The following is a 23421-nucleotide window of genomic DNA, read 5'->3' as shown; positions in this document are numbered from 1 at the left end:
GAGGAGTAAAATGACGCCCAATGCTCGCTTATCTTCAGTTCTCGGCCAGTGCGTGGAGTACTGCGCCGTTCAAGTCTAGGCGTGTGAAAATAATTTATTTAATACCCTCTAAACTTATTGCCGAGCCACTAAGCAAACAATGCCGAATCCCTCTTAATAATGCAAGGTTTTTTCTCAATAATTTTTTACATTTTTACAAATGGGCAAAAAGCCTAAAAGTAAGTAAAATCAGATTATCTATCTCTCTGTATACAATAAAAATAATTATTACTTCTTAACATAACCTACTAAATGTCAGCTTCAAAATGAGCTCCCGTTCAATGTTCTGCAGTAAATGGTTCCAGAGTTTTGAGCGCTGAAAGAGGCTTGTTTTTATAAAATACGCTAAATTTGTCGCTCAATAGTACGAAAACCGTTTGACTTTCGATAGTATATTTTTGAAAATGCACTCTCCTCAGCACCTTGTATAAATAGGGAAAATTTAGAGTATTAAAAAAATGCGAGGTTTTTTACTAATCGATTTCTTACGGAATAGCCAATTCGTCTTGTTATTGCACTCCATTTATCGCATGAAATACTATTAGAAGCAACATTTAGTGTGTTTACATTCACAACATTTACAAGACAACTTTGATAGCAATTAGAACCAACAACAGACTTTCAGATTGGCAACAAATTCATAGCTGAGTAAGACAAAGCTGTGGTCTCTGTCTGTTACTTTTCATTATATATATATATATATATATATATATATATATATATATATATATATATATATATAGTGATTCACGAGGAAAGGTCAAACATTTAGGACACGATATCTTAGGCCATTTTGAGTGAAAAATTTCATGCGAACATAGGTCCGTTTTCGAACGATGGCGGAGTTAGATGCATTTTTTTGGTAAAACGTCTCGCCCCAATGTGAATCAGACGTTACCATATGCTGCTGACATGAGACAAGATCACCGATGAATGACTTAACATTGGAATCTGCATTGTGAGCGATGTAGATAAGAGAAGAGAAACAAACCGGTTGGTGGGGCAATACAAATGTCACAACAAATACGCTATCTCTTATCGGTTCACAGCAATTCAGTCAACTATCTACAGTACAGTAATTATACAGGTACAGTTATCGGAAGTGTTAAGTTGTGTTTTTCAAGATGCCTTATAAATTTTCGACTGCAGAATACGCCGATATTGTGTATGTTTATGGTTTGTGCAATGGAAGAACCTTGCATGCTGAATATGAACGACGCTTTCCGAACAGAAGGGTACCATATCGAAGAATATTTACTGTCTATGGGGTTGGGTGAAAGACTTGGTATAGCAAAGGAACAAGGAAACGAGAGAAGCGCTAATAGACAGTATTTTGGATGCGGCATAAAGACAGCCACGTGCAACTCTCCCGAGCGACCAGCGCGATTCATATCTGAGCGCAACAGTGCATTGAAGCAGGAGGAGGTGCCTTTGAAAACGAGCGAAAACATCGACCCTAACTTCTAGAATATTAGGTATGTATGCATACGTGAATATAAACTTTAAATTTGTCCGTTATCTGTCTCTAAATGCGAGTTAGTACAATGGAATCTCAGAAGTTTTTGTGAAATCAAAGAGCCATATCTCCATAACCGTTCGAAAACGGACATATATTCATATGAACTTTTTCACTCAGAATGACTTCAGAATTCACATCCTAAATTTCTTACCTTTCCTCGTGAATCACCCTGTGTGTATATTATATATATACATTAAAGATTGGCAACAGACGCGTCGTGGTTCAATTTCTATCAGTCGAAATTTACAGTTTGACAGTCTACTTTTTGCTGATGATTTAGCTCTAGTTGCATGCAATTAAGATGAGCTTCAGTATTCAGTGGATAATCTAAATATGATCAGCGCAAAATACGACATGGAAATGAATATTTAAAAAGCTTAAATCATGGCATTTCGGGGAAATAACCGGTCGCAAGCAAAATTTGCTTAAACAACAAATTAATAGAAATAGTTAATGAGTTTACGTTTGGCTATAATTTAACATTTTTTGGTGAAACATACTTACTTACTGGCTTTTAAGGAACCCGGAGATTCACTGCCGCCCTACACATAAGCCCGCCATTGGTCCCTACCCTGAGCAAGATTAATCCAGTCTCTACCATCATATCCCACGTCCCTCAAATCCATTTTAATATTATCTTCCCATCTACGTCTCGGCCTCCCCAAAGGTCTTTTTCCTTCCGGTCTCCCAACTAACACACTATATGCAATTCTGGATTCGCCCATACGTGCTACATGCCCTGCCCATCTCAAACACATTACTTCTAAAATTTCCAAATACTATAAAACAATGGAAATAATAAACAAAATTATGAAGACTTCCCTAGAATACGTTTGTATAGGCTAAAACCTTAGCTAGACCTGTACTATGTTACGGAAGTAAAGCATGGACAGTGAGAAATATTGATATCAGCAGAATAACAGTCTGTGAAATGAAATTTATGAGAGCAACACTAGGATATACTCACTTGGACCACAAAAGAAATGAGAATATCTAGCAAGAACTTCAATTACAACCAGTCTCGCAGTTTATTAACAAGTACCAGCTACAGTGGAAAACCATGTCCAACGAATTAATTGTAATTGACTTCCAAAAGCCATGCTTCAATACCGTCCCCAGGAGAAGAGATATTTGGGCGGTCCAAAAAAAGATGTCGCACTTCATTGTCAAATGAGCAGTAGCACATTATCTTCGTAATTTCTCTGACTATGAATTCGGATAATGCACAACAATAGACGGGGCAAGATGGTCAACAGGTCCCAGTGGTGTCCATGGAGACTGGACACACCACGAACGACGTTGCCACTAGCCGGTCCGAGACGTACAGTACACCGACAAATGCAGCCCTGGGCATAAAAGGAATGGGAAAAGGAAAGGAGATACCGCCGTCCATGTTCTTTTCGCGTACACCGCTTTAGAAACAAACACATAGTAAGGCACTGTGCTTCAGGGTTGGATTTTAGGCGACCAACGAGAGCCGAAAGCTACGATAGCTCCTTATGCAATCCGTCACTCAGTAGATGACCAGACGTCCTCTTTTGCCCGGACATGTCCTCCTTTTTCGGTCTTAGTCCGGGTTCCGGGCGGATCTTTGTAAAAATCCAGAAATGTCCTTCTTTTCGTAACTTGGAGGCTTGATATTTTGAAATTGCCTAATTTGACTTTTTTTCAAGTAATTTGCCTGTAGGTGGCAGCATCATCGACGGAATATGCTCTTTGCCAACGATCATAACTCTCTTTGCTTACAAAGTAATATTAATTCACATTTTATGCTGCCTTTTATGTATTTTGATGATAGTTCCCTTGGCTTTCATATGTAGTTAACTATAAAATCATTTTATATTATTAAGTTTTATTATAAGTACGCTGTAATAAAATATATATTGGCATAATTTTAAGTATAATATAGGCCTAAGCCTAAACCTAAATAGATATTTTCTGTTCTATTTAATAATTATAGTTCCCCTGACTTTATATGCAGATAGCTGCAAAATCATTATTAAGTTTTATCATAATTATTTTGTAATATTAACATACTTTTGAGTATGATATAAGCCTAAAACTGTACTGTAAATATTTTGTAAGAAAATAGATATTGACATAATTTATAGTGTAGTGTAGTCCTAAGCCTAAATCTAAGCACATATTTTCGGTCCTCTTTTTTCGAACAGTGTCCTCCATTTTGAAGCTTTGTGCCCTCTTTTCTATCGATGTGAATCTGGCACGTATCACTCAGTAATGCTTGCCTTCCTGTGTACTCGTATCGGTCCGAAACATAACTGTCTCTGCCGGGGAATGTGGAGTGGGAAGTTATGGGGTAGCCTGCATGACTCGATTGAGTTAGTAGCGCCCAGACCTGGACAAGAGCATCAATGATAAAACAGTGTATCAGTCTATAATTATTCTACTCTGTACTCTGTAAACTATTGATTGATTGATTCATTCATTCATTCATTCATTCATTCATTCATTCATTCGTTCGTTCGTTCGTTCCTTCGTTCGTTCGTTCATTCACTCAATGAAAGAAAAACATTCAAAAGAGTTTTTACTCCAATTTCGCACAGAACCGCCTTTCTTAATTTAATGTCCATAAACTCTCTGGCTCACTTCAATAATGTGCCACTGGTGTTCTTTGTACTCCTACACAAATATATCGGATTGTTTTACATTTCTATTCATATTTTTATTACAATTTGGAAATACAGTACTTTCATAAGCAGTATAGTCAACATTTTTGTTTCAGTTCGTTAATTCCATTATTTATGGAGCCATTATTTTTTCCACATCAATTTTGGCTCATACTTACGTATACTGTACAGTACGTCTACTAGAATGCCACGAAATGTTTGTACTCATTCTTCCTTCAGAAGCGTCATTAATCTCGTCACATGTTTCCCTCTCTCTTGTCATGTGATGTATTTCCGAACCCACCGAGTTTTCATCGCTGTAATTTATAATAATAATAGACTATTTCTGTACAATTACTGTTTAATGGCTCAATAAAACTGGAGGCGCCGCTTCGTTCTTGTTTTCTCATAACCTCTCAAGTCATTCCTTCGCCTCTCTCAATTCTTTTGTTCCTGCGTAATTCAGTTATCTCAAGTGAGAGGGCGCCCTGCGCGGATGAATTGAATTACAGAAGACCGTGACCCGTTTTTACAATAACCCAGTAATCGTTAGAAAGCATTGAGAACACGATTATCGGAATAACGTGTGTTCTGCACGATCCGGGGAAGCAGTAACAACATGGAATACATGGACTGCGCCAGTCGCCATCTGTCGGACCTAACCAACAATAATTTGCCAAGTGCAGGTGATTCTTGAAGAAAAAGCGACAGTTTTAAAGGTGAATATAATTGCGGAAAGTTTTTTTTTTCGGTTTCAAACCGTCTCGTCCCCAGCGTCGAGTCACGATTGTACATAATTAGATTAAATCGATAATAACTGCGAATGAAATTCAGGTACAATTGCCCACCTTATTAACAAGAAAATACACAACAATTGTGCACGCTATCTTCATGAGCGTTATCCACCGCGTGGAGGTTCACTGCGTCGTCTTTCAAAGGTCTTTAATTTTTTATGTTTTATCGTTAGTAACTAGTAGATATTAATCTGTTGTCAAAGTTAGATTTTCTGTAAAATGCCTTTTAATTTAATGTGAGGGTTTGAAAACGGTAACCCAACATTTTAAGGAACACTGGGACTGAATTTTGAAATGTTTATAATTGTACTGAGATTTATTTCAATCTGAAACTGTTTCTTAGATGCATTAAGAATAAGGTAGTCCTTGTGTAAATTTTGGCTCAATCACACTAGTAGTTTCAAAGTTAATTTTATTTCAATTATGAAAATTAATGATAGATTATTTCGAATAAATTTTATTCAGCTTCCTCCAAGTGAAGGCTGCCTAGAAGGCAAAGCTTACCATAAAATTGTTGTTACAATGGAAAAAAATAAAACAATGGAGAAGAAAAAGAATAAGAAATAGCACAATTAGAAATAATTGGAAAAGACTAAACAAAACATCATTAATTCCAGAATAAACATAAAATTTCCTAGTATCTATTACCTATTGGATGATCACAGTCATCTATTTAGCACTGGTTGCAAGACCCAACTTAAGTGAGCAGATCACCATAGCAAAGAGATCAATCTATATAACTGTAGAGATGGTTTCTTAAGATTTTTATAGATCCCTTCACTGCAGACATAGATACTTCAGTGACAAGAGTTTGTCCTAGACCAAACTGCTTACAAAAATGCGCGAATCTTTTTGTGATTGTTCCTCTAGCCCCTATCAGTAATCCAATAACTTCGATCGACGTTAGATGATATTTTTCCTTATAATATGGTATAGTGGGGTCGTATATGTCGCATTTTTCTTGATGTACCTCAGCAGGTTGATTTTCATATGTTTCCATCCTTACAGTTGGATCAATTATGAATCCGCTTGTTGATCTTGTCGGGATAGCGATGATGTCAATGCGCCTTGTAGATCATTTGTGCACAAACCATGGACCTCCTCCTCTACTTGGTAGTTTTTTCCTCGTAGGGCCGATGCTAGGAGGGATCGAATCTTGTGGTGACGACTATTCCTCAGTAGTTCTCCACGAGGACAGGCTCCCAGAATGTGAGCAAGTGTTTCTTTCTCACTCCGACAATGTCGGCAGTGGGTTCCATTCTGAGACCTACCTGGTAGAGCACGTACTGGACATACATTGGCAGTCATCTTAATAGCGTCCTTCCATTCGCTGCTGGGCAATCCATTCGGTTTAGATAGCCATTTATTACCAGGCGTGTATTCTTTATATAGAATGACTCCCTTTCCTTTCTGAGGCGCATTACATTTTAATACAGCGATTTAATATTTCTTTCATGCGGACTTTGATTCAACAGAAATATTTTAACTTTGAGAAATTCATAATATCTAGGCTAGTTTAGGCACAGTAAATTTTTAATATCATATATGCATAGCCTAAACACTTACGAATATTTTCACTGACTTTAGTTAAAAGTGCATGCGCATGGAGAATTTTGAACATCAAAAATGTAGTTTCGAGAAAAATGCAATTTGTGAAAAGAGATAGAATAAAGATATATGAAGCAGTCCTATATAAAAATAGTTCCTGGAACTGGAAGAAGGAGAGACAAAAAAAACTCTTATTATTAACTTCCTTTGTGTTCAAGGAATATTTTCGTAAAAGGAAAGAAAATTTATTTTCGACCATTTTTTGTAAATACTCAGTCCTAGTGGCCGTTATGGTGCTTCGTCAAACCGTGATATGCTGTATTTACAAAGATATCGGGAACAACTTGTCGAGTGTTATACTGTCTTCTGTTAACGGACATTATTCTCAAATTACTTTCTGCCTGAATATTCTGTAGAACACACATGAAAAGGTATATGTTGGGATGGCAGCTAATAGAACTTTGTGTTGTATTCACAATGGAATCTCTCTGGACCATTTGTTGTACGTGGCTGTGATGTAGGTTCCTCTGCCCCTAAGTCTGGAGCAAAACAAACATGCTTTTTCGGCTGTATAGCGGTCTAGGATGCAGTCGTAAAATCTCATATCAGTTACGAAGGTAGTTTTCACTTCGTCGGGCGATATTTCAATTTCCTTTCCGTGGCAGTCCTTTCAACTGGCGCACCCCAACTAACCCTAGCTTCGTTGAGTTGGAGTAGGAATAGGATAATACGTTGAACATCAATGCACAGTCGTGATATAGTCTCTCTTCGCAGTCATGTTTGAGAATTTTATCTTAATATTATCTTTTGCGCGCAATCGCGATACAATTGTCCCCAGAAGATCCGAAGTCCGTCGATTCTAACTCAGCCGCAAGAGCGACGAAAACAGCTTCCTCCGCGAGGGTAGTAAAGCTGGGGCCCCATATCCTAGTTACAAAGCATGTACAGTAAAGGTAACTTATCTGTATTTGATAGAGGGCTCCAAGCAAATTTTTTCGCCCATCTCTTACTTACGTTGAATTTTGGCGTTGAGTAAAGTCTTTATTTTAACGCAGTGTGACAGCCGTTTGCACCTCTCTGCTGATGTTATGTTTATGTTACAAAAAGTCAAGTCTGTACCCTAAAAGATGCAGCAAATAGAAATTTCATAACAGCCTCCCTTAAGGGATTGGGTACAGCTTACAGCAGTAAAATTTTTGGAAATAGTCAACATTTTTTCCCTCCATTACTGTATCTTGTACAATAATGAAAATTAGTATGTGTAAAACATTGTCCTCCTGCTATATGAAAAAAAAAATGTTTAAGATAAAAAAAATATTTATATATTATTTTTTTCAAAATTCAAAATGGTGGCAGTTCACTCATGTTTATAATATCATGCTCTTTGAACTACATTCCTTAATAAGTAATTTTTTTTTATTTAGTGTTAAAAGAAAATACAATTTTTTTTAAATGAATTTATTTTTTATCACACAATCTACCAAAGGTAGAGAAGTGATTTTGCATCATATTGTAAATATGACATGCATAAATACACACAAAAAATTTCATTACAGAATAGTTTTTGAGTTATCAGGGAAACGCTTCATCACTGCACAGTGAACTGCCACTAATTTTAATTTTGAAAAAAAAAAATATATAGGCTATGTAGTCTATATATGAAGACCTCCCTCAAAGAAGGTTGTATATCGTATGATAAAATATATGATATACAACCTTCTTTGAGGGAGGTCTTCATATATTGTTTTTCTTTCTTTTTTTTTTTAATCGTAAAATATTTTTTTCATGTAGCAGAAGGACAGTGTTTTATACATACTAAGTTTCATTCTTGTATAAGATGCAATAATGGAGGAAAAAAATGTTGAATATTTCCAAAGTTTTACTGCTGTAAGCTGCAAGTCCTTAAGCTGATTGGGAAAAAATAGAAAATAGAATAAACATATCTCTCATTTGCTCTTAAAGCCATTTATTTTGTAACATTAGCATCTTAAGCTAAAGTGCAAGTTCGTTTATGTTCCAGATAAGCTGCAGTGGCAAGTAGGAGCCTGGGGGCCTTGCCTACCAGTGTCTCCGGCCGACGTCAATGACGTGGCCGCAATACAGCCAGCGGCGGGAGACACGCGCCATGACAATCTAGGCGTTACTCAGCGCAACGTAAGCTGCGTTCTGGTGTCGCACGAAGCAGTCAAGGTACGATTCTAAATCTAATCTTAAAAAAATCCTGAAATTTGACTTTGTCGATATCATGGAATCGCAACTTTAGCTGCAGTGTTTGCCGCATCTCTAGCTTGGAGACATAGAGATAGCTACAAATACAAATTAAATATATTTCTTCCTAAACGATCAACAATTTCTTTATATTTGCTATGGATAGGTCCACCGTCCCGTGGACGAGGAGAATTGCTTTACGGTGGCGCGCAAGCCGGACCCGGTGCGGTTTTGCCACATCCCGCGACCCCAGGACTGCGTGGTGGGACCATACGGGGAGTGGAGCGCTTGCAGGGGTTGCCCTGCAGGAAATCAGACGCGCGTTCGGGCTGTGCTAGTGGCGCCTCTTAATGGCGGTCGACCGTGTCCACCGTTGACTGACACCAGGGTGTGCAATCCGCGCACCGAGTGTCTCTTGCACAGTGGCAGTAGCAGCGCTGAAGATGGAAGTCGCGGCCCTTCGCCCGAATACAAGCTGAAGCTGGGCGAGTGGAGGCGCTGTGAGGCGCCAACTTCTGTCGTATCCGCTGACCTTATAGAAGCTCGACTTAACTCACCACTGCAACAACACGGTGAGCAAATCTGTAATTGGTATATCACAGCTTCAAGCTATCACATTAGACATGCATCTCTAACTGCAGTATTAGCCGCTTCGCTGGTAACAAATTTAATATGCAGAAAATGTAATTTATTTTAATGGGAGCTTCATGCTTTTTATTATCTTTTATACTGATAGCTTATTAGGCCTCTTTTGTGTAGGTCTACAGAAATCTCTTCCAAAATACATAGGGATGCCAAATTAATGTACTCAGCGTATAAGATCATGTACAGTATAAAGGTAAGCGTTCACTACATCGTATCGCACTACTCGTACGAATCGCACGCAACGGATATTTTAAGTGCAGTGCGTTCACTGCAACGGCTCAACCTCATCCCTCATCGGATTCCCCTGTCAGCTGTTTGAAACATGACGTCGTACGATATTGACATAGCTGAAACAGAGGAGTTGAGGTTAGGTCTATTAGTTATGACTGTTAGCGAATAAGAATTTATAATTGCTTCATGCGTCCTAATTGAAGAGGAAGAAACGAAAGAAATATTGGTTAGATAATATATATGTAAGAAATGACTTGATTACTGTAATGGGAATGCCTCAAATTATATAATTCAACGTAGTTTTCTACAAGCGAAATAAGTTTTCCGTCTGCCATTTTGGCGCGACACTGAGCATGGCACAACATAATAGTAACAGTTGAGCAATTAAAATTGATTTATTAAAGAAGGCCATGATCGCACGCATCGGAAAAGTTGCTCATCCGAGTAACGTGGACGGATTTGCCGAGAGCCGATGCGGGCGATACGATGTAGTGAACGCGGTTACATAACAATTACAGCAAAAATAGTCTTTTCCGATCCGTGCGATTCGTCCGATGAGTGCGATACGATGTAGTGAACGCTTACCTTTAGAAAGCTTGATTTATGAACTTCGGAAAAAATTTTCTCTATTTTAAATATGGATCAAAAGCACTATAGTGAAACAAACATGGCAAGTGGAGAATTTTTGTGGTGAAGATGTTCGCATCGCGTAACGGAATACAGTGTAGGCATGACTCCAAAAAGATATTAGACATTGTGACTGCCTCCCATGGGCATTGTGTCATACAAGAGAGCAAAAGAACAACAGCATGATAACAACTGCATAACTGAATTGAAAGACATCACGATTGATCATACCATGATGCTCTTCTATGGTGCAATATCTTAAGAGACTAATCATGATGTTAATCTACTACTACGTACTTTCTCAGGAGAGCTTGTAGTAATGCCACCTATTGAACAATGGGTCTCTTGACTGTTAAGGCCCTCGAAATTTCGCAGTATTTTTACTAAGTTTCGTTCATTCACCTTGGAAACATAAAACAGAGGAATATTTTATTTATGTTTTATATATGCTTAATTTTTTAAAAGAAAGACACTTACTTTTATACCTCTTTTATGTTATTACATTGTCCTGTTTTTAGTATTTGTATGGAAACTTTCCTTTTTGAAAGCGGAGAGAAATATTTTAGGCAAAAAATATGTCACGATACCCTTTATCTTCCCAGCGTAATCACGGTAGACAAATATGTAGACATCGATGTAACTGTAATGAGAAGCTATGTTTAGGTATCCAGTGTAAGTGCATGGGTGCTTTTACGCTAAAGAGTGAAAGAAAATGATATTTGAAACAAAAGCATCTAGTAGGATATGTTTAATATTATTGTCAAGAGTGTCATTTGAATCCTCTAGATTAAAAACCCTCTAAAGACCATTTTGTTCACAATAGAGTTATGCCCACATATCCCTTGCTAAGAATGAATTCTAATGATTCATATAGTTTTAATTCAAAAAGTAACTAAATTTAAAGCAAAAGGTTCGTAAAAGTTACTGTTAGGTTGAAAAGTCCCTCTATTTGCCACCAATTACTGTCAAAATCTTTCAATTTGTGAAAGTGGATGTAGGGGATTTTGAATCTATTGGATTCATTTATTATTTGGAGTGTTACGCTTGTAATAAGCCTTGAATTTTGCGGATTTGAAGAAAGTTTGTGCTATTTGTGCATTCTTATTTTGTCGTTGCATTAGGTAGATTCTGATACGAGTATCACTATTAACGTAATGCATTAAGCAGATTTTGGTGCGGAGCTTTACATTTATACGCTATTTTATATGAGAATATGGTTGAATTTGATACCCATTGTTAATACATTTAATGGCGCATATCCCTAGAATACCTGATTTGGCATGTATCGGTCGTTCGTTATCTTGTCAATCAAATGTATTCGTGCGCCTTAGCTCATAGTACGAACCTTATGGTGGGGGTAAGTGAGCTAGCTAGCTTGCAAGTCGAAGCGCAGCGAGAGAGACGAGCTTATCAGTCCTTACGCGCATGTAGGTTTCACGAGATACCGAATGGTCTATAACTCAATTTCATCAAAAACTGCATGAAGCAGATTTTGAACCCGACCCCTTAATTGAAGACTTCGGGGGTAAATAATGATAACCCACATATAGGCGGTCCACACCTGTGGAGTAACGGTCAGAGCGTCTGGCCGCGAAACCAGGTGGCCCGGGTTCGAATCCCGGTCGGGGCAAGTTACCTGGTTGAGGTTTTTTCCGGGGTTTTCCCTCAACCCAATACGAGCAAATGCTGGGTAACTTTCGGTGCTGGACCCCGGACTCATTTCACCGGCATTATCACCTTCATTTCATTCAGACGCTAAATAACCTAGATGTTGATATAGAAGTACAAATTGCTACATTTTAATTTTACTGCAAACACCACTGCCATATTTTTAAGCAGCATAATCCAATCATTTGTTAACATATTTACGTAATTATTTAATCAAATGAAAGATAATGTGGCTCATAGGCTGTTAACAACCAGAAAACTGTAAATCTCAATTTTAAGGGTTATCACCAGGGAACGGATTTATATGGACTAAAAATATATGAAATATGTAAATATATATGTAGTTATTTTTACCAAAATATGGAATTAAATATGGATTTTTACCAAAATATGGAATTAAATATGGACTTAAAATTATAAAAAAAATGACTATGTACGTTAAATATTGGTACATTTTAATCAAACTAAACAAAAAATATAATGGACGTACCTTATCTTCCAATGTAGTTTCAACAAAACACAATTTTTATTGTCTGTTACCATAACAATAGGTTACAAACATTTCTTTCAAGTGCTGAAAAGTGAATCTTCTTCTATTGTCTCTGAGGATAGATTTATACTGACTAAAAGAGCGTTCGACGTCACAAGAAGTAACTGGTACATAATTCAATTTCACAATGTCTGCTGGGGATAAGTCCAAGTTAATCTTCACTGTTGATTCACCACTCATCACAGCAACAACCTTTTGTAGTTCTTCATATCCAGGGTTTTTTGAAAGTACAGTGTCCACCTTAGCTCTTACTGCATCTGCAACTTTACCTCTACCACGATTCAGTTGTTCCACAGTACTATTTATAATTTCAAAACTTTCAGATAGTGAAAGGTGCCTATTTTGGAGACTTTTGAGCGTTTTTATGATGCATGAAAATGTATGCTGAATGTGAGCTAAGTCATTCTTCACACTTATGTCACAGGTAACTGTTTTCGCAATATCAATTGAATCGGTCATTGCAGAAAGGGGATAAGTCATGAAAAACGCGAAAATGAGTTAAGAGTGCCATTGCTTTCTCCAGACCTAGACACACATTTCCATACAGAAATGGGACAAATTTGCTCATTCTTAACGCAAAGCAGAGTACCATAAGCAGCGCAGTCATTGCAGAAAGGGGACAAGTCAGCGACTTACCTTCTTTCTGCACTGACCGACGACGTGACGCAACTGAGTGCCGCGGATCTAATAAGTTATGCACCCATCAGGTGATAAGGAAAATGACAGATAAGCTAGAAGTAGTAAGTGACCCAGGGGAAGAAAACTGTGTTATTAGTGGTAAACGTAAACGCAATGAAATTAACTACCGCAGAAATGTAAATAAGAAAAATAAACTGAAGGCATTGGAACGTCAATTCCATTGGGAAGTCTGTAGCAGCCCGTACGACAGGAGAACAATGTGGGTAAGAAACTACTCATTGTTTGTTTAGACGCAACTCTGGGTCATCAATAATTTTCAACATTCACAATTTCAAAGACCATACGGCGCACTTCTATTCCTATCATGAAGGTATAGGCCACAGATCTTCAAATGAAGTGTGTTCCTTCTGAACTACATTGAAAATAATGTCTCTTCTTCAGTTAAGGAATTGTATCTTTTCTCTGATAACTGTGGAGGGCAAAATAAAAATCATATCTTAATTCGATTGTTGCTTGCACTGACCCAAATGGGGAGATTTAACAAAATCATTCATTATTTTCCACAACGAGGCCATTCATTTCTTCCCTGTGACCGCAACTTTGGTGTAGTGAAGCGCAAACTAAGGAAGACAGACAGGGTATACAGTATGTGCCAGACCAATACAATACCTTGATCCACCAGGCAAACACAAACAACAGATTTTCTGTAGAATCAGTTACTACTGATGATATTTTGAATTTTAAATACTGGTGGCCAGAGTATTACAAGAAAACCACCTGCTCATTAGACACACTGAGGAAGAAAGGGAAAGATAAGAATATGTTTTCTTCAGCACAATTCAGTGAATTTGTTTACTCTAAAGATGATTGAGGATGTGTGACTGCCAGTTTGTTCATTGATAGTGAAATGAGGAAACACAGATTCTGTATGAAAAAACCAGGTTCTGGACGCATAGTAATGCCTATACAAAAGCATACAATGGGAAAATTCCCATTAATACGAAAAAAAATTGGAGACGTTTCGACAGTGAGGCAATACATTCCATTGGAACACACTTCCTTTTACGAAGAGAACTGGCCACCTTGTGACAAGGAATCTACAGACGACGTGGCTTCCAACGTCTAACAATACACTCTGTAAAAATTGAAACAAATGATTTTGTGTAGTACTTTAGTGTATTTTTATTGTGCTCTCCTATATGCAGTTTTTAAGTTTTAGTTTAAAAGTAGAGTTCTGATTTAAAACTGTGATATAAAATTACATATTGGTACATTTCTGTAGTAGGAATAGTGATTGAAATGAAAATATATATATGTAAATGGTGACTGTAATGTAGTAATTATACACAAAACATCGTTATCATTGTAATTATTAACATTTAGTTATTTTTCAAATATTACATTAGCCCAAAATTGTAATTTATATATTTTTTTCTTTTATATTTAACAATTCCTTGCAGAAAGGGGATAAGTCATGGTTCGATTAAACAACTTTAAACAAAAGTGTTTGAGATGTCAGATGTCTAACATGATGTATTATACTTCACTATTCATAAACAAAGTAAGAAAAAATATTTATAATGATTACTCCAGTATTGGAAGAAGAAAACAGTTTTTATTGATTATCTCAAAAGTAAGATTTTATGACTTATCCCCTTTCTGCAATGACCGATTCAATTGAGACTGCATCTTCAGAGTCCAATGCAAGGAGAACATTGTTAATAGAGTCTATATGTTCGGCATAATATTCAACTGCTTCTAGCCATGTACCCCATCTAGTTAAAATTGGCTTTGGTGGCAATGGAATTTCAGGGTACATTTCTTTCAACACGTTAACTCTACTGGGAGCTTTGAGAAATACTTTTTTCACTGATGAAATCAACAAATCTACTTTAGGGAAATTGTCTCTGACCACTTCTGCCACACGATGAAATGCATGCGCCACACAAGTAAAATGAGTCAATTTAGGATATACAACAGATAATGCTTGTCCAGCTTTGACCATATAAGGGGCAGCATCGCTAATAAAGAATAACACATTATCGTACATAATACCCTTTGGCCACAGGATACCCATAGCTTCGTTGAACAGTTTAACTATAGTTTTGTTATTGCACTTTTCTAGAACATCACAATGTAAAAGAATTCGTTCAGAATATTGTTCACTTAACAAACCGATAACTACATTACCAACAAGTCTACCTTCTTTGTCGGGAGTCTCATCAATGGAAACCCAAATTGAACTATCTTTAATTTCATCTCTTATCTTCTGTATTGTCTCATCGTAGATGGATGGAGCATACGTCTTCCTAAGTGTTGACTCATCCGGGATTGTATGTTGAGTATATTTTTCAAGGAATTCCCTGAAGACCTTATTCTTTAGTTTGTAGAGAGGAATATCAGCAGAGATGAGAGAACGGCACAGGTCGATGTTAAACTCAGATCTTACATTCGATGTTGTTGGTTGTGTTAAAAACAATTGTCTCTGCTTGGAATTTAGTTGTTTGTTGGCCTGATGTTTACTAGTTGTAATGTGTTGTTGCACCAGAAACTTTTGTGTAGATGATACTGCACACTGACACAAATTACAAAATAATATTTTATTGTCAGTTGATAAACCATCTTCTTTAAATTCTGAAATGTAACTTGTTAGTTTTGATTTTAAATTGACTGAATGACGTACTTTTGGCATATTTACCGTCTTTATAGTATGATTTACAAAACTGAACCTATGTGTACTCTGACTGGCATTTAACTGTTGAGCTGCACAACTGAAGTCTGTTAAAAATTTTAAATTAAATTAATACAGTTTTGTAACTTACTTTCCCATTGTTGATAGGACTGCTAATTTTCAAATAACTCTGATGTTAAAGGGATTACTGAACATGTGTTTAAATCTCTATTGTTGAAATGTATTTTTAAAAGTTAATGGAATTTTGTTTTGTTTTATTGTTAAACCTAATATAATATGGACTGTTTTATATGAAATATGGAAAATATATGGAAATTAACGAAAATATGTACTAAACTCTAAAATATGGAAAAATATGGAAAATAAAAGTAGGATTTTTCAACCCTACACATTGTGAAACATAAAGATAATGCAAAATATAAATTATATTAGCTTTATAAGTAAATATGTATTTACATATAAATCCTTTCCCTGGTTATCACTATTTCCAGGGTCTTCAATTGTTAAAAGAGATATCAAGTATATTAACTCTTTTGTTTCAATACCGTCCTCCATCACACCTTAAAACAAAATGCTCTTTCTCTCAGCGCTTTTCTATTTCTTTGATATCCCATTAAGCATCTCACGTGCAGTATTCTGTCTTCCTCTCGAGGACTGCGCTCTTTCGTTCATTCTATTTTCAGTCTTCTAAGGATATCGAAGCTTTAGGTTCTTTTTTATATAAATAGAGGCTCTCTGTCGCCCTAATAAGTATAGAGGCTAAGACAGAAAGACGAAAGAAATGGAACATAGAATGTACGTTTTCGGAGGAAGACACATCTCCAGTCTCTACTCAAGACTTGAACCCGATATGTATGAGTATTCTTAAGCCTTGGTTTTTCTGAACCGACGCATGCAACGTGCGAGGTGCGAGGCCTGCTTCGCACAAATCCGGACTACACGAGAGATAGTACGCAGACCTCGCATCTCGCAGTTATCGAAACCACTCACTATCTCTCGTGTAATCCGGATTTGTCCTAGACGGGCCTCGCACGTCGCATGCGCCGGTTCAGAAAAACCAAGGCTTAAAACTCCAGCCTATTATATATATATATATATATAAAGTGTTTATTTTCAATCCTAAGACTTATCGTTTTCAATTTACGTTAACACGCGTTTCGGTATTCTAACGTGTCCCGGAATTTAATATTTCTAACGTTTCTGAAGTAAATGCAGATTTCATCATCAGGGCAAATAGCTACGATCTGGAAAGTCACCAAGTCACCTAGTCTGTTAGGCTCGCCATATATGGGTACTCCAACAACTGATCCGGTTCTTTGAAGATGTAAGTTTCTGAACACATTTACTGTAAAAGCCTAAAAACTCATCTTACGCACCTTTTTAGTTTGCTGATTTTTTTACAGGTTGATTAGTTAGCTCGTTCGATGATTGGTTCCCATTGCCTACAGGCATGCGCAACTAAAGCCTCAGGTTCATACCTGATCTCTAACACAGAATCCATTATTTAAGATGTACCTACTTTTCTTTCTTTCAGTCGATAATCCGATAGCCCTAATTTTCTGGGGAAATGGAACCAAAATTGGAAGCGTCTTGATTTTACAAAAGAAAGCTATTAGAATTTTATTTAAATCAAACTATCTGGAACATTGTCGGCCACTTTTTAGACAATCACGGATTTTAACAATCATAAATTTGTGTGTGTATATATATATATATATATATATATATATATATATATACACACACAAATTTATGATTATATATATATATATGATCTAGTACTTTACACTCGACAAAATATCGACAATTACTCATTAGTGGCCAATATACATGATCATGAAATTAGAAATAGTGGACAAATTAATATTACACAAGAGCAACATAAACTTTTTAATTATGGGATGAAATTATATAATAAGCTCCCAAGTCAATATTATAAATTACCAATCAATAGCTTCAAAACTAGATTTTACAATTGGTTATTAAATAATCCTTTTTATTATCGTGCTGAGTTTTTCAACACAAATTTGTATGAAATTGTATTTTAATAAATAAGTTTAATTGCAATTTAGTTAGTTTTCTTTAATTTAAAGTTTCAAATTATTTCATGTTTTCATTGTATTATTTAAATTTCACTGTTTCTTTTATCGGTGTTTTTAAAAATGTATTTATATGTTTTTCATTGTAGGGCCTATTCTGACGAAGCCTAAAACTGTACGTCTAATGGCCAAATGAATTGAATTGAATTATCGCCGACATAAGGATGCTAAGATGACCACGTTCACTAACAGATTAATGTTCTACTTTTGAATTCCAAATGGAATTTTTATGGATAGTCGACCCACCTACTTACACTTGAAATTAGGGACAGTTAGAATACCCAAAAGTCTACTTCTGAAGGTGCAGTAATATTTAGTATAACTCAATTTTCAGGAGCGTGTTATTTAAAGACAATTAATAATGTATTTCGTGGAAAATTAAAATTTTCTCTGAATTTAGGCAAAATGATCAATATTTTCCATTTGCACTCTTATTTAGACACGATAGAAAAATTTCTGTGAAAAAGGAAATTTCCCTCAACTTAACATCACTTCATAGGCCACCCAAAACGACCATCCCTCCATGTTGTTTTGTAATTTAAAGGCGGGCGAGATGCTCTGTACATCCCGGGAAGCAGTGTAACCAACAACAATAACAACAATAACGTGTTTCCCGTCTCTCCGGTACTTGGTGGGACATCTACAGAGAGTGCTGAGAACTACTTCACCTTCCAGCCGCAGGTCGGCTACCAGACGAGAGAAGTTTCATGCAGAGACTCCCGCGGTGCCATCGTGGATATCAGGTGCGTCACTCAACTTGGCTGCACTTCCAAGTATTTCAGTTCCAGAAAAATTACGCAGTCTCCATGACAATGTCTAACTTCAGCAGAATAGAATACTTTCCATTAGCAGGGCTTTATCAAGAGAAGTTATGGGATAAAAAGCATAGGTGTAATGTATTACCGGCACTACGCTTTCAAGGAATATTCAGATTTGAATACGTTTACCATATTGAAACTTTCATGAAAACGGGGATTCAAAATAACCTGAGTCTCAAGGTCGATACGCTCAAAAAGTGGGATCGGATCGTAATCAATACGGATTGAATTGCATGAAAAAGGGTATCGTATTCAAAACGATCTCAATACGTTAAGCGGGTGAACGATCGCAATTTGTTTGATGCCAGCTGTTTTACCAAGAGCGTTGAAAAGGCGTATTGTATTAATATACAATATTTTGTGTTTTCCTAAAAGCCATGTCGATGACAGGTTAACCAACGTAACTACTTTCGAAACTTCAGCTTTCGTCTACACATCGTTTTCAATACATATCGAAAACTGCATGAAAGCAGGGCTTGGGAGAGCCATATTCAATACGGTAAACATATTCAAATCGATTTGAATACTCCATGAAGACGTAGTATAAATTTAGCTAATTGCTGAATTTGTGAAACGAATATATTCATCATTTCACCATGAGAGAGAGAGAGAGAGAGAGAGAGAGAGAGAGAGAGAGAGAGATTGCTTTAGTATATAAATTGCAATAGTAACAAATTATTACAGTTGTATGTTATACTATAATTCTGCAGTGCCTCGGAAAAGTGACATAAGTCAGTTTCCACAAACCTTTTTTGATAATTTATTGACAGCTTCCACTGGTTTATGTCGATTTGATTTTTTTCTGTATGAATTATTTTAATGGGAGTAATACTTATGTCTCTTTTTCCAAGCGAGCAGATGTTCCGTAAGTTATCAATAAATTATCAAAAATGTTTTGTGGAAACTGACTTATGTCACTTTTCCCAGGCACTGCAGATTTGTATTTACTATTACTATAACCTAATAATTTTATCGTTTTGTCCCACATTCCTTAAATACCTGAACTAATGATCATCGTAGTACACTGGCGTTCAGAGATACATGACTCCTATTAATTGATAATGTTCGATAATTCTTTCGTGTAAGTGTGGTTTCTTTAGTTATTACGTCTGTTACTAGATGGCGAAGATAACAGTCAGTGTCGCCAATAGTACATAAATATAACGACATTATAAAATTCAAAATCTCATATTCTCGAATGATTGTAAAATGCTCTAGGTTTAGCGGGAAACCGCTGATAATGTCAATGAGGATAATTTTACACATTATCTACATCACCATTTTCTCCAAAACTTTTTACCTGTCCCAATAATACTGTCATCTATTGAGAATTAGTGAAATTTAGGTCAGAATAATCTTAATTTTTGACCATGTTAACGACTACCTGTCCTTAAGTAGTATAAACTCGCACAAGCTGTTAGTTAATTGGCACATTAGTTGATTCTTTTTGTGTAGATGCTCGTCAGTTCTGAATAGGACCTACGTTATAAAGGTTCTGCAGTAAAGTTCTGTTTATACTCATATTTTCAAGCCACTTAAAGTCACATATTATTATTGTAGGGACTGTATTTCAAAACGAAAGAGAGGTGTGAAGGATAAACCTTAAAACCCACATTCTGAGAAAATAAAAACTATTTAATTTAATATTATGGAAACTATTGCAAATTTTAGATAAGAAAACTAACCAACTAGTGTGAGTTTAAGTCTCAAGGTGTTATTGAATGTATGTCGCGAAATTGCTCAATCTCACGTGATAAATGTATACAGGGTGTATCAAAACATGTGGGAAAACTCTGGGACATTGATAGAGGCCTGAAAACAAGCAAAAAATTTGGTTCCTAGAAACATATGGTCAATTTCGCTTAGTTGCAGTCATTGTTTCTGCTGTAATTAATTGGTTAATTAACATGGATATGAATAAGTTCGCCATCCCTTATCCTGTTAGGAGATAAATTCGTTTCCCGGGTAAAATACCCAATGGCAAAGCTAATAATACTTATTTTATTATTTGCAGAATGTGGGTTATCAATTAATGCTAACTCGAACTCTTCTCGATATACTAATTATTAATAATTCTGTAAATATTGACATCAAGAAAGAGGGACTTTAATTATCTCTTGGATGCTTGTTTGCTGGCAGTCTGTGTCTGAACGAAGAAGAGCGTCGAACCGAAATGCCAACGGACGTGCGGCCCTGTGTGGTGGCTCAAGATTGCGTCGTCAGTCAATGGTCGGCCTGGATTCGAACTCAGGATGGCTGCGTCGCTGCGTCGGGAAAAGTGAGTGCATAATATGTACAAAACGTACTCTTTCCACTCCTGGCTTAATTGTATCAAACCACATCAAGATAATTATTCATAAAGTGATCTTACGTACTTAGATATTAATATGCCGAGCCTCTCGTAGACTCCGGTTAGGCAGAGAGTTTGCTATCGGTTGTAAGTAGCGCAGTATCTGTAATTCGACACAACAAACTGTAAAATATCACTTGATATTTACAGTTTAAATATCATTCATCCACATACATTAAGAAAGACGACACCGGAACTGTCTTCTTCTTTCTCTTATTTGTCTTGCTCATTTAAGAAGTCTTGTAGGATCACTTACTTTATTCCCTGTTGATAAATGAAAAGGATTCTTTTTCGGTTGATGTTTCCATCTCTTATGTAGATTATTTTTGTACAGTACATTTCTTTTTATTTTTTTTTCTCACAATTTCCCAAAGATGTCACAAGACGCCAGGTCGGTGTATCGACATTCCATTCACCAGTAACTATTTATTAATTCTTATTTCAAATACTTCAGCTCGTTCCACATAATTTTTCTTAAAGAATTTTATTATAGCTGATTATATCCTTCGCACTTTGCTACATATTTTACATTTTCCTGAATAAATATGATTTATTCGGCCCTGCTGGCCCTTCACATTCTTGTATTCGGGGCAGCCGTCCCGTTCTAACACTGCATATAACATCTATACATTAAGACAGGTCTTTCCTTGCTTTGTTCATCAACTGTGTCCTTACGAGTCCATTCGTTTCACTTATTACTTCCTACATTTCATAATTTGTCTACCGCTCACTACCGTACTACTCCTATCTTATTCTAATTCCATCTATTCCTGACAATTTCATTTACTATTTAATTCAGCCCCTATTCTCTCTACTACAATTCCTCTTCATTTACCGTTGTTAACTCTTCCTTCTTGAATTTTAAATGTCTGTTTGCTTGCCTATTTAACCAAAATAAATGTCTAAACTTCCAGATCAATTATTGTACTCAATGTTTCCTCTCCTGTCATTGCCAATGCATGGAGAAAGTAATTATACCTTTAAAATAAATTACCTAAGCAATTGAAATAATATAGGATTTTTAATATGATTGTTTCTATATTTAGATTCGACCAGAGATACATGAGCGAAAACGAGAAGTAGTGAGACTGCAGGAAGGGGACGGCCAACCGTGTCCCCATCTGTTGGAGACCAGGCATACAACAGATCGTGACCAGCTTCAGCTATGCGTAAACAAGTGAGTAACTTTACAGCGATACTGTACTTTTACACCTATTTACTTTATGCTTGTTACTAACTTCATATATTATATTATTTATATTCGGTTATTTATTATTATCTTTGCCGCATAGTGTATTCTATGTAGGCAATTTATTTATTCCTATTTAGCTGTTACAGATAAGTATACGTAGTTAACGTTTATATCGGTGCTTAATTTTCATTTATTTGGATTATATCACATCCATATTTATTTTTTTACTTAGGCCTATTCATTCATTAATTCATTTATTTTTCTAATTATGTATCTATTTTCATCCTCCTTCATTTATTTGTTTCCCTGATTATTTATTTAAATTATTTTATTAATTTATTTAGTTATTTTATTTATTTATTCATGTACTTATTTATTTACGTATTTATTTATTTATTTATTTAGTTCGCTGGTAAGCACGCGAGAATCCTACAATTCAGTACACCAGCAAAAATTTCCAGAATTACTGCCGACTGAGGAAAGTTGTTTGAGAAAGAGGCTGTAGGAAAAGGACAGGGTATTGTAATTGTACATAAACTTATCGCGCATATAAAGGTCGAATAAGAGGATGGGGTATTGTATGTCGGCTTAAGTGCTCAGGTAAATACTGTATTATTATTATTATTATTATTATTATTATTATTATTATTATTATTATTATTATTATTATCATTATTATTGTTATATTATTATTTTATTATTATTATTATTATTATTATTATTATTATTATTATTATTATTATTATTAGCCTACTTATTAGTAATGCCGCTGCTTGATATACAAGCTACTAATCCATACTTGTAAAATATATAAGGAAAGTAAGACAATTATTATTTTTAAAAGAAGAATATAGGAGCAGGGCTCTCCAAAGTTGCAGAAAAAAGTGCCAGGGCGGTAGCCAGATTTCGAAGAGCCAGCAGCCTCCTTCACGCGTCGCTAGCCAGCGTTCGTGGAATACTATAGAATGATGACGGAATGGAAAGTTGTTGATAGAATAATGTGGAAGCGAGAGAACTTCGAGCAAAACCCCAACTTCGATCTTTTCCGCCACAATTGTGACTATGAACCAACCTTAAAAAATATCAAATTTAGAATATGTTTCATATTAAAAATCCCACTTAGTTGGAAGCACTGGTTTAGATTATGTGAGTGTGCCGCGGGATTTTAAATTATA

The 23421-nt window shown here is 36.0% G+C and overlaps 1 protein-coding gene across 7 annotated transcripts in view; it reads left to right on the top strand.

Moving 5' to 3' along the window:
* The window catches only part of LOC138715019 (thrombospondin type-1 domain-containing protein 7B-like), a 776776-nt gene that overhangs the window by 640003 nt on the left and 113352 nt on the right, over nucleotides 1-23421 (top strand). For 6 of the 7 annotated variants that reach the window (XM_069847417.1, XM_069847411.1, XM_069847415.1 and 3 more), the window contains 5 exons: nucleotides 8548-8717; nucleotides 8902-9307; nucleotides 18431-18629; nucleotides 20844-20982; nucleotides 22101-22231. In XM_069847417.1, the coding sequence (XP_069703518.1) occupies nucleotides 8548-8717; nucleotides 8902-9307; nucleotides 18431-18629; nucleotides 20844-20982; nucleotides 22101-22231 (1045 nt within the window). The remainder of the gene's footprint in view (nucleotides 1-8547; nucleotides 8718-8901; nucleotides 9308-18430; nucleotides 18630-20843; nucleotides 20983-22100; nucleotides 22232-23421) is intronic. The other variant, XM_069847416.1, reaches the window with a different exon arrangement.

Source organism: Periplaneta americana, chromosome 15 (assembly GCF_040183065.1).
Source record: "Periplaneta americana isolate PAMFEO1 chromosome 15, P.americana_PAMFEO1_priV1, whole genome shotgun sequence".
Taxonomy (NCBI): Eukaryota; Metazoa; Arthropoda; class Insecta; order Blattodea; family Blattidae; genus Periplaneta; species Periplaneta americana.
The sequence above is the reverse complement of the archived record's forward strand: the minus strand, read 5'-3'. Positions and strand labels throughout refer to the sequence as shown.